The following is a 12,841-nucleotide window of genomic DNA, read 5'->3' on the forward strand; positions in this document are numbered from 1 at the left end:
TGACTGAACTGGTACCCTTTTCATGGATCATTTCTCAGAACTAACACTCAAATTGCTCAGAACATTCAACAGAAAAAAATTAAGGGAAATCTTTCCTTAACATTTAATAATAATTGATCACTTTAATTAAAAATCTTAGGTCATATACAAAAAGGAAAATATAAGACATTAGATATATAGACAAATATTCAACTCATTAACAATCAAAGAAATGCAATTAAAACAATGAGACTTTTTTACTTGTCAAACAATGAATTCAACAAATGGTACTGATGAGAGAGTATCATGACCTAGGCACTCTCTTACATTGCTGGTAAAGGGTATCCTTTAAGAAAACAGCAGAATTCTTTTGCAAAGCAGTTTGGCAAAGGTTTTAAAAATGTTTATGTCCACTGACCTTACAATGGCCCATCTGGGATTCTCCTTTTAAGGAAACAATCCAAAATGAAGAAAATGCTTTACTCTCATAGATGTGAATGGTTACACTTCTCATAACAGTAGAAAAATCCCAAACAATTAACAATTCCCAATAATAGGAAATTCTTCAGTAAATCAAGGTACATGATAAAATGGTATGCAGCCATGAAAAATATTTATAACATTTTTAACAGTGTGGGAGGCACGCTCGTTATAATGGTATCTGAAAATGTGGGCTACAAAAATCTACATAAAGGTCCAATTGGCCTTTGACATCCATGGAAGATACCTTACCTTACCACTTCTTCCAAAAGTACAGCAAGGTACAGATGAATTTTTAACGTAATTTTCAGACCCCTACAAAAGTTATTGTAAAAGCACCACAAAGCTTTATTGCAACGGGAACTCAGGACAACTGGGTAGGTCACTTGCCAGTTAAGTGTTTTACTTGCAAAGCCCAGATTTGCAGCATGACATAAGCAATTCAAATATGTGCCTCAGCTAATTTAATACATGTCACAAACTTTCCGGGCTGCTTGGGAATATTAGAAATTGTGAACATTAACTTTGTGAATGTTAAGGGTCTCTTTATCATTTATTTAATGCAAAGAAAAACTTAAAAAAGAAAACAACCCAAAATGCTAGCGATATTTATTTTAGGGAAGAGAGTAGGGGCAAATTAAAAGTGATTTTCTTTTCCTTCCTATTATTTTCTGAATTTCCCAAACTTTCTATAATGGGCATGCATCACTTTTTTGGTAAAATATAAGGCATGTTTTACTTTTTCATCATAAAAATTAAAGCTTATTTGTTAAAAAGAATTATTTTAAAAAAGCAAATACCTGTCTTTTTGTCGTATAATCTGCCAGGATGTTAAGCAGCTTATAAAATACCTCGAACCAGGGGAGATAGCTGGAGGAAGAAGAGGAAACACATGACATATTAGTATGCAGGTCAAAAACTTTAACCAGGATCTAATTCAAGACTAATACATTTCAGTTTTGCTCTACATCCTGAAGAGTCCTCCTGTCACAGACTGGTGGAAACACAGACTGGTGAAATGCTAATTATTTCTGAGAGTTTAAAAACTTGCCTGTGTAAGGCAGAGGATTGAATGTCCATTATAAATTATTCCCATGCCTCAGAGCTAGAACAGTTCACAGAAAAGAAATTCAAAGCAGACTCCACAATCAGGCACCAACTCTGAGTAGTCCCCTAGCCTCTCTCAGCACACCCACCCTTGCCAGGAAATCTTCTATTCAGTTTTTCATGATGGGACAGACACAGACACACACACTGATACACATACACACACACACACACACACACACACACACACACACACACACTGATACACACACAGCATTCCCACTGCAGGCATCTGCAAAGGGTCCCAAAGTCCCCATGAGCCCAAAGCCATCCATGTTGCTGCAACAGACATTCTGCCCATCACTCACCATCTCTCTATCCACTTCAAGATGAGTTCCACTTCCCCATCCCTACTGCCCTCCACCAGATCCTGGCCATTGCTCCCCTTCACTCAGAGCAGCCTGGCTGCTGATCTCAGTCCTGTGGTCCACTCTGTGCGGTTTGTTTTTTTTGTTTTGTTTTTTTGAGGTGGAGTCTCACTCTGTCATCCAGGCTGGAATACAGTGGCATGATCTTGGCTCACTGCAACCCCTGCCTCCCAGGTTCAAGTGATTCTCCTGCCTCAGCCTCCCAAGTAGCTGGGACTACATGTGTGCACCACCATGCCTGGATAATTTTTGTATTTTTAATAGAGATGGGATTTCACTATACTGGCTAGGCTGATCTCGAACTCCTGACCTCAGGTGATCTGCCTGCCTCGGCCCCCCAAATTGCTGGGATTATAGGTGTGAGCCACCTGGCCATGGCTCTTAGAATGGTTTTTCTGAGATGCAAATCTCCATCATGCATTGTACTTAATTCCTGCAATGATGCCCATCACTCCAGGATCCAGTCCATATTTGTCAGGATGGACTTTTGCGGGCTCTTCACTGCCAGGCCCTTGCTCACTTCTCCGGCTGTCCTCTCTCTGCTTCCCCATAGATATGCTCCCCTCACTCCTGTCACTCCGGGAACAACCTGGCATCTTTGAGACTGCCTGGGCTTACATACACTGGGCCCTTTTCTCCCCAACCTCTGTGGTCTAGTCTAGCCGATTTCTACTCATCCTCCTAACGGTCCCCCACCTCCTCCCCATCCCCACTTCATGTGCCCTAATTCTCTCTTTTCTGTGCTGCCCTGGTCATGAGAATGCTGCTGTCAGAACATTCCCCACACGATGCAGTTCTCAATGGCATGTCTGTTTTCTTAACAGACCACATGCAAACAGAGAGGAAGGGGCCTATCTTTCTTCACTTTGTCTTTCCACTGCCAAGAACGGCACCTGGCACACCGTCAGTGCTCAGCGTTTACTGAGCAAATAAAACCAAAGACTGACAGCAAGGGCGCATGCATCCTATGGAATTGTTGAAAAGTATCCACACCCCCAAGCAGTTTTGCCACTTACTTTCAATGGCTTTGTTCTCTATAAGGAAATTTTCCGAAGCTACATCTAACAGCAAGCGAGAAGAAGGTCGTACCAAGCGCTTGCCGGCCTGGTCGTGTCTGCCCTGCTGCGCTAACAGAGTCCATTACCGACAGAGATGGACACGAGGTAGCGCACAGATGTGATATCCTGCCAGGGAGAGGAGAATCAGCGCCCTGTACAGATTACCGGCTGCGCCACTGAGGGTAATAAATGAAGTGAGAGGCAACAAAGAGAACAGATAAAGTGCACAGTCCTCTGTCAGTAACGTCTGTCTAAAGCCAGCACATGCTACTGTAAAATTTAAGTAGCTTATCAAAATATACTGATAAGCAACTTAACTTTTCACTTCTATGACAGTATTATCACTTATGTTAATATGTTTCAGTCAGCCCTGGCAGCTGCATATTGACTATTACACAGCAAATGACTGCTGCCACTTTGCACAGCATTTCCTTTGGCAGTGTAATGTAAACATTCAAGAGGGATTAGGGAAGTAGATAAGTTTCTCCTTTCCTATTCTGTTAAATAAACCTCGGCTGAGTTAAAAGCCATTATAGTATGAACAAGAAATCCCCTCAGAAGAAAACTCTTGCACAGATTAGATGACTCTTGGTAAACAAATTCGACCAAGGATTAGAATTTTTTTTTCCTGAAAGCAAAATACCACTAGTTAAACCCAGCCACTGGAAATTTAGGAAATTAAATTTTTTTTTCCTGAAAGCAAAATACCACTAGTTAAATCCAGAAAGTCAGGAGGAAGGGGGGAAAAGGCAAGAAGGGGAAACAGATTCTTGCAAGAAAATTGTGACTTCAAGTAAAAAAGAGAAAAACTGAATCATTTTAGAAATATTTGGTGATGTGATATGGGGCAGGCTGGGTGCTCTGACAGTTTAGGACTACAGTATCCATCGAAGTAGTTTTGGATGACTAGGTTCAACTGACCAATGTGGCTTGGGCACAGAAGCTCCAGCCTCCACGTTGTCACCTGCTTTGAGGATGAAGGAGATGAAGTGGGAAGGAGTTCCTAGCCCACTATAGACGGCACCCTGGTTCTCATACTCAGCCTCAGCCTTACCAAATCAATTCTTTTTGGCTATGCTAAGCAGAACCACTGGCCACAAGAAGTTTTGCAGTTATCCTGGAAATCACCCATTTCTTTCTCTCTTTGGCCTGACTGGACACAACTGTTCCCCACATGTTGTCCCTTGTGCACTGACAGATGAATATCTAGCGATGGCAGTGTTAAGGTTTTGAAACCAAAACCCAGCTGTCTTCTTCTTCAAAGGGCCCCTGTTTTCCCCTGTTGAGAGGCCAGGGTTCACAGCGGAGCTCTATCCAGCGGCGTTTCCTGTCCTGCTTCATTAGAGCCGCCACAACAGCTTGCGCGGTCTGCCAGGCTGCAGGTGAGGCTGCAGGGACCCTGCACTCCAGTCTGCGTGTGTCTGTCATCGTTGAATAAACAATCCTTCCCAGTCCAAAGACAGAAACAAACACCCTAGTACACTGCACCACCTTGGACATCTAATGGGGTGCGACCATCTGTGGTCTGCCTCTGCCTGCTGCCTTTGTGTGACGGCTTGAGTCCCCCAACGTGGAGGGCTCTGTCCCAGGCTGTGGCACAAAGGGTCCTGCACTCAAGAAAGCTATGGTCCTCATCAGAAAGAGACACACCCACAACAGAGTGACAGTTTGGGTGGAAGGAGCTGGAAGCCTTTCCCAAGTGCTTTACTTAGTTTAGGTTTTTGGACTGATGTAGAAGATGATCATGGAGCATCATCATGACCCAATCAGAAGACAGAGAAAAGCGAAAGGGAACAGCCTGCTCCCGAAGCACCTGCCTGGATCCAGGCTTCTCTCCCTTCTCACCCACTGTGGTTCGGGTAACTCTGTCCCAGGCTCTGCCCTCACTCCCAGGCCTGAGAGTCAAATGGAGAGGCTTGTGTTTCATGTAAGGTAGTCAAAAGTTTTAAACTTGAGAAGTTTCCTCCACCCACTGCCTTCCCAATCTGGAGTCCCACTGGCCCTTGTAAGGAGGGCAAGGGCAGGTTCTAAAGACAGCACTTATGGTAGCAACAGCCCATAGTCAAAATCATCCTGAAAAAGTCCTTAAATTACCCTCCAAATATGGCGGACATGGTCTGTGTAAACACAAAGCAGTTAGCCTGAGTTGTGGGGTCAGGCTGAATGACAGCATCCTGCATCTAAATCTGTTGACCAGGTGAGCTGCTGGCTCTTGAGCTGAACTGAGAGCAGAGGAATCCCTTTTCTAATCTCACTCCACTTGGGATAATAATCACTCCAACTGGTGAGTTTGTGTACACATGGATGACTGGCCTTGTGTAAGTTCAGCGTGAATATAAAGGGATTCCACTTCTTTAAGTATTAAAACAGAAAACCATTAAAAACTTTTAAGAGCTCTCTGACTCCTCTTTCTACTAGTTCAGTTCAAAGCCATGAGATGGGACCAGGCAGGGTAGGTATGGAAGAGAGCAGGGGGCAGGGATGGTAGGAGAGGCTGACCAAGTTGAGGAAGGTAGCAACCACCTGGGAGAATGATGGTCCACAGCAGGGCGTCAGACTCAGGTGAAAAGAGGAGGTTGCCTTCCCGGAGGGGCAACCTGGTGTTAGAGTCCAAGTGGGAGGAGAAGGGTGTCCCATTGAGGGGTGATCCAGCATGGTGTGCTGGGGCCCAAGCAGAGTGAGAGGCCTGGTAAGGGAAAGTCAGTGTCCAAGCAGAATAAGGAGGGAGTCTCCATGGGGGAGGCCTGACTTGGAGTTTCATGACTCAAGGGGGCAACGAGGGTTAGGCCTGGCATGGGATAAAGCATCTATGTAGAGCGGAGGGACTGACCAGCAATGGTATCAGAACCCAGAAGAGTACAAAGAGCATCTGGAAGGCAGTTCGATGTGGGATGTCAGAGCCTCAGGGGTGGGAGGGCTTCCACAAAAGGGGTGGGGGCCGGCGAGGCAGAGTCCATGTGGTTGAGAATGCTGTCCATGATAGGAAGGGGCAGCAGCAGCTCTGCCTAAGGTGCCACAGTCCAAACAGTAGCACATGCTACTGTAAAAACAGCGTGAGGAGGGTGGCGCTGTGTGGGAAGGGGGCTGCAGCAGAGGACTGGTTACAAATCGGGAACAGATCAAGACTGACCAAGCAGGTAAATATATAACGGGAAGCAGGTGTCTTACTATCAGAAGAGAGTTACAAATCCAGTTAGGGAAAGAATGGGAATGAACCCCATGGGTTCATACTGGAACTGAGTGTACCTATGAGGAATCATGATGTTCTGCAGATAGGTAGTAAAGACTGATAAAATAAATAGAAATAGAAATCTATGTACATACATATATTCTCTAGTTTTAGCCACTGAGAAGGCCTGGAAGCAGAGATATCCCAATTATAATGAGCACACTTAGTGCCCAGATATTAGTTTTTAAATACTATTCTCCAGTAATAGGAACCTGGGCTCTTTGGAAAAAAATGTCTGATTCTAGGGCTGGGGCTTGGAAATGCTGTGCTGGGTTAGAAAAAAAAAAATAGCAGTGCTCAACACATGATCGGGACATATCAGCAGGACACAAAAGTCGGTGAGGAGGGGATCCCACTGACAAAATCTGCATGACAGGCAGGAGAAAGTGCATGAGCAATGGCTTTAGAATCAGGTGGGAAGTAATTCTTTCCCCTCATCTTGACCTCAGCAGAGCCCAGTGGATTTCAGCCTTATCAGAATCAGCATAGACTTTGCTCTCCTAAAAACAAAATCTTAATGTAATCTAGTCATTCACAAAACCAAAATAATGCTCTGGCTCTCCTATAAAAGAGAAATCAAAGTAAAAGTAATTTACAATAAAATATTAGGATGTAACACTCAGGCACCATTAGAATAGATGATACAATGAAGCAGTGCCTCCCTGGGGAAGACTTGTGGCAGAGCTGCTTCTATTCATGTTGGGACTGATGAGTTTAAGAAAAGTAACATGACACAGGCTTTCAGGGGTTTTTTTTGGTGACTTTCTACTGTCTGAGGAGCTCCTGATATTCTATCTTGGATACTTGAGGAGAGGTATCCCTTTCTTTCTGTCAGGAGATTTTGCCAACATGTATCCAATGGCAAAGCATCCCTTGGTTAAGACTGTTCGGCACTCAGTATTTAAAGCCTCCCTATTAAAAAAATATATACATATATCAATCTCCTCCCCCAATGTTAAAAAGCAGAGCAGCATGGCATATGCTGGGGAGGACACAGGCTTGAGTCTGGTAACCCCGAGTTTGAATCTCAGTTCTGTTCCTTTCTAGATGTGACACCTCGGGAAAGCAGTCTTCCCAAAACTCAGTTTCCTCCTCTATGAAAAGATATGCACCACCTGCTAATGTACCCGATGGACATGAGAGCCACCAATCCAGAACACTCTTCCTGTCCCTCCCTGCCTGACCACCTTGGCAGTCTCAGCTTTGGGAAGCTCTCTTTGATTCCTGGTGTCTGGATCAGAGGCTCCTCCAGCACTCTACAGGAATTCCTCATACCATGCGGTCAACCAGAATGGGCAGGAAAACAGAAGCTGTTACAAGAGGAAAATACTCACCAACAATGTGGCTGCTTCAGACAACACGACCCTTCTCTACCCTTCCAGTTTCCAGACAATACGTCCCCTTCTCCACCCTTCCAGTTTCACCAACAATCTATCCCTGCTCCTCTGTCTGTATCTTAGTGAAACATCTATAATAAAATGCAAATTTGCTATAAAACTACAACTCTTGCAAAGGAGACTGGATTTTACGAAGCCCATGTTGGACATGCCGGATACCTGCTCAGAGTTGAGGCAAAGTCACCGACAAATGAAGACCTGGCTGTATTAGACCACTTAACAAGACATAAAGAGAAAAATCAAGAAAAACAAGGATAGTAACACAACAGTCACATCAAAAGAAAATGATTTCAATATCAAAGGGTAAAAGAGACCTTTGGGAAACTGAAGTCCTCAAATACTTTAGGAAAAAAATGACTCTTTTTATGATTATGCTGTGAAAGTCAACTATGAAGTGTTATTAAGTCAGAAAAATTATAACCTCCTCTCCCCCGCAATACTTGATGCATCATTCTTTGTAAGAATTAATGCATTGTTGGAATTAAGAGACAGAGTTTGTTGAGGTAAATTTATACTTTTTTACACTTTTTCTAGATAAAATCCTAACCTTTTCCTCATTTTTACTGTGAACTTTTGGTCCCCAATTAAATAGATGCATTTTATTCCCAGAATATGAAGACCTCCTGGGCTTACTCTACATTAAAACTCCCCATCGTTTGTAATACATGCTTGTTTGTCTGTCTTCTCCATTGGTGTCAACTCCATGAGAGCAAGGATGGTGACTGTGTATTGACTGTTTAACCCCTAATTATTCCTGGCACATGTGAGACATTCAATAAATCGTAGCTTCCCTTGATAGATATAACTCATCTCTATAGGTTCTATTAAGGCCATTAATTACCACTAGAGCTATAGAGTAATAGTCAACCAACTCTAGATGGAGGTGGGGATCCAAATTGAGCAGGCAGCATTTGGGTTTGGAAAATGACCCAGTTTTTAAAAAACAATTCCTGCCAATGTCCTACTGGAGTCTGGGATAATGAGTATAGAGCAAGTGATTATTCAAAGTAGATCAAAGAATACTTACAAACAAGATTTCTTGTCCCTTGCCCATCTCCCCAACACAAGTAAACCCCACCATCTACTCTTTTCGTTCCCATTTCAATTGCTATGGAAAAACTTCACAAAACCAGGCTGATTACAGTCATATGAAAACCTAATTTTTCAAGCACATGTGAACCCTTAAAATTGTTCAAGAATCCTCTAATCTGTAGTGCAACAAGCCTCCTGTTACCCACCTCCTCCAGTCTGCCCCAAACATTGTTCCTCTTCTGTCCCTCTCTTCACAAGATACTCTTCTCTCCAAACTCACTAAAGAGAAGAGCTTTCACATGAGCTCTCCCACTCCTATACTTCTCATTCCTTTCCCTCTCCCTCCTAACTCGAGGTGGGAAGGAGGAAAGACCCTAGAGCCCAACTGCACTGCCTTCTATAAGACATATCTTCTCCCCTATTACACTCAGTCAACAAGCATTCCCACCTTTAAGCGCAACAGAAATCACTCATGTGTGCTGGTCTACGATTCTCAAACCATAACTTTAGCACCAAGGTTATATGTGGTTCCTCCCTAAGGGAGAAGCACACCTCACCTTCCTGAGACAACCACATTTAGCTTCAACGAACATTTCTACAGAATTTAAAACTGAGAAGATGTTTCCAGTCTAAAATGATGTTTTTAAATCAATCATTTTTCAAATGTTCCATCAATGCCATCTACCCACAAATTTTCCCATGCTTATTAAGACCCACCAGTACATGCCTGGCCCTCTGCTAGGTACATGGGGGAATAAGGCCCATGTCTCAGTATCTGGGGAGCTCACAGTCTAAAGAGGGAAGCAGACACACTGGCAGCTAATGTCTGCAGCACTGGGTCAGTGCTTAGATAGAGGTTCACAAAAGGAACAGAGAAGAGGTTCTGGAAAGTATTCCAAGAGGAAGTGACACCTCACTGATCAACTTTACACTGACTGCAAAGTCAGGAGACTCACCTGGGTTTGAGTACCAGCTCTGTTACTTACTGGCTGTGGCCTGAGCCATGTTCTTCCTTCCCTATATGTGAAATGGGGATATAATATCTACCCTTACGTGGTTCTTTTGAGGCTGAAACATATGTAAACACACCTATCACAGTGCCTGGAACTGAGCATGATTTGTTTCACCCTGATAATACCATACTCTTTGATAACATCAAAAGTCAAAGGAACCTCAATAAGAGAAAAGCAATCCTCTTTGGGAGCTCTAAGCCAGTCTCACCCAGTCTGGGCATTCTGCTTTGCTCACAGCAGCTAATCTCAAATTGTAAATTGATTATGATATTTAGTTAAGCTCAAGACTCTCTGATTTATGTCCATAATTAACATCCCATTGTGATACCTATTATATCTATGCAGGAAAATATATTATATGTACTGAATGAGTAAAAATATTAATCTGCATTATGAAAAAACACCAAAAACTCCCATAAAACATGTGCATATATAAATCTACCCAAACATACCCTTGGATTTGATTTTGGAAACAAGGCTCTTTTCTTTCTTGATGGGTATTCAATAATTGTTGCTTTTAGGGAGTGGATTTGTCATCTTCTTTTCTATGACAGTATTACTTTGATTGAAGGAGATTGGTCAGGAGGAAAGCACAGAGGCACTTTTTTGTTATCACTGGTGAAGCATTGGTAACATGAGATCTTTGGAATAATAGCACCTGCACTGACAATTCCGTGTAATTCTCGATATTTTCCATTGAGTCCAGGCAGGGTGAGCACATAGGCCTTTCATCATTTTCCTAAGACAGTTTATGAAGCTGCCTACTCCTGTATTCACACACTTGCAAGACTTTCCCCATTCAGAGTATCTTATTTCATGGTTTAAATAACTACTGTAATATAATGTAACGGGTTAGTGAGGTTCTAACTAAGGCCCACCCTACTGGAGCTTTCAAAGCTGGGGAAATACACTGTCTCTACTGGAAAAAAAAAAAAACACACAACAAAAGGAAGAAATGGCTACACGAGGAGCCCTGTCCTACTTGCAGTAATAAACAACAACAACAAAAAATCAATGATCCCAGTCGGATGCCATTTGATATTCATCTCATTTTAGGGCTGGGGAGGAGAAGCTAATGCAGTAAGGGGGGAAACTATGTATATCAAGTGTTAGGTGCTTTGAAGTATTACTCTTCATAACTCTGTGAGATGAATTATCCCATTTTACAGATGAGAAAATTGAGTCTTAGAGAAGTGATTTCCCTAAGATGACACAGCTACTAAAACCACAGATCAGACACAAAACCAGTCCAGCATGATTTCTAAGTCTGACTTGCTCTCAACAATACATTGTATGATCACGCACAATGATCAATCCTGAGATTAGGATATAAAATTCTTACCTTGTGGTTCTCACTGTAGTGCTTGATAAGATAAAGGAAAGCTCGCCTCCAAAAGCCCCTCAGCTCAAAGTGTTCTGAGCAATCTAACTCTGGCTGCCTCCCAACAATTCAGCGTGTTTTCTTACTTTGCCAGCTCCAGGGACACTAGTCATGTGTCAGCTCTTTATTGCTTCAGGAATTAGTGTACATGTTATATTCAGAAACACAAATATAAATAGCTCAATTTAAAATGTTTTAATCAAACACGGCAGAAGAGTATTTTAAGTTTCCAGTGTTTCGTGTCAAGACCCAGTGCCTCTGCTATACCCTAAATGCATATTTTTAAGAACTTTTTCTAGAAAAACTATGGCCTATGTCTTAGATTCTTAAACAGACTGTGTTGCCTTTTTTAATTTAAAGTATAAAGCTTTAAATGTATGCTTATGGTGACAATTAAGGAAATGCTAGATTAGACAGGGCATCAGCTTTCCACAAATAGTACTCATTTAAGTTCATTTCCACCCCAGATCTCTGCTTGAATGTTATATCATTCAATCGCAAATCTCTCTATAAAAGTGTCTGGCTGTCTCTTAAACCCATTTACGCTCTATGCTTCAATGCCTTTCCTTGGCAACTTTTTCCATATGCTTAACTTCTTTCAGGGAAGCAGTTCTGTCTCAATTCACAGAACAGCACACCAATCAACACAAGTAGGCAGGCAGGTAAAGAAAGGAAGAAGGAGAGACGGGAACACAGATAAAGTAGGATATGAATGAAGCTCGTCCAATAAAAGTAATGTTTTAGGAGGCAGAGTTTTAGGCCAAAATAAAATGAGTCTCGCACCTACCCCCAAGCAATCAGAGAGCTCTGAACTTGAATTTATAACCCAAACACTCTGTACCATATGCAACTTGAGACACACAACTGGTGGCACTACTGGGGATTTATGACTTATGACTTGTTCATATTTAATTTGTAACCAAACACTTCCCCTTCCTCTTAGCTACCTTAGAACTTTTGATTAACTCTTGTTTTCACAGGTCAGAGGTTAAATAAAGGAAGGGAAGCATTCTGGGGTGAGATTGCCCAGAGCACCACATCCAAGAATGACCCTGTGCAAGGAACATTAAAATAAGTGATAAGGCCCGAGATTGTTCCAGACAGCTGATGTTCAAAGCCTCCTTCGGGTATGAAGCAGAACCTTTCAACTAGAGAGCTGGCAACAAAGACAGACCGGAAACTGGCCTGCTCTCAAGTTACCTTAAGTGACGAAGCAACTCTTTCACCAAGAAGTTTTTCCCAAAATGTTTTTGAAAATGAAACCAAGGGGTTTGAGAGACAGTAAAGCAAGAATTTGTGCAAGACAAGCAGCCCTTCTTCCTTCACTCTGCCATGGGATTCTCTCTGGCCCACCAGATTTCCTATTCTGAGGAAAACCTTCACGGCTATCTAATTTCGCAGCAGACCTGGGTCAGGCTGAGGGAAGCAAAATTCTTTGTACACAATTAATCACATGGAAGCCCAGCAACCCTGAAGAGGATTGAATCTATTCAACGACAACTACAAGGTCCACCTAGGTCCAAGCACATTGACTGCTGTGCACCAAACCGATCAAAGTATTAGAAGTAGAGTGGTAAATATTTTAATAGTAGTAGAGACCACTATTTATTTAGGAATTACCAAATGCCAGGAGCTTTACATGCCTTTGCTTATTTACTCACTGTAATTTTAAGTAGGGTACCATCATATCCCCAGATACCGAATGGCAAAACTGATGCACAGAAAAGCTAAGTAACTTGCTCACAGTCACACAGTCACAAAGTAGATCAGGGTCAAATCCAGTTGTGTGACTTCCTA

The 12,841-nt window shown here is 42.5% G+C and overlaps 1 protein-coding gene across 1 annotated transcript in view; it reads right to left on the minus strand.

Moving 5' to 3' along the window:
• Positions 1-12,841, minus strand: part of LOC104680724 (DENN domain-containing protein 1A-like) — a 387,331-nt gene that overhangs the window by 127,513 nt on the left and 246,977 nt on the right. Inside the window, exon 6 of the mRNA XM_030920077.1 lies at positions 1,260-1,329. Within this exon, the coding sequence (XP_030775937.1) occupies positions 1,260-1,329 (70 nt within the window). The remainder of the gene's footprint in view (positions 1-1,259; positions 1,330-12,841) is intronic.

The sequence above is a fragment of the Rhinopithecus roxellana genome, chromosome 16 (assembly GCF_007565055.1).
Source record: "Rhinopithecus roxellana isolate Shanxi Qingling chromosome 16, ASM756505v1, whole genome shotgun sequence".
NCBI lineage: Eukaryota > Metazoa > Chordata > Mammalia > Primates > Cercopithecidae > Rhinopithecus > Rhinopithecus roxellana.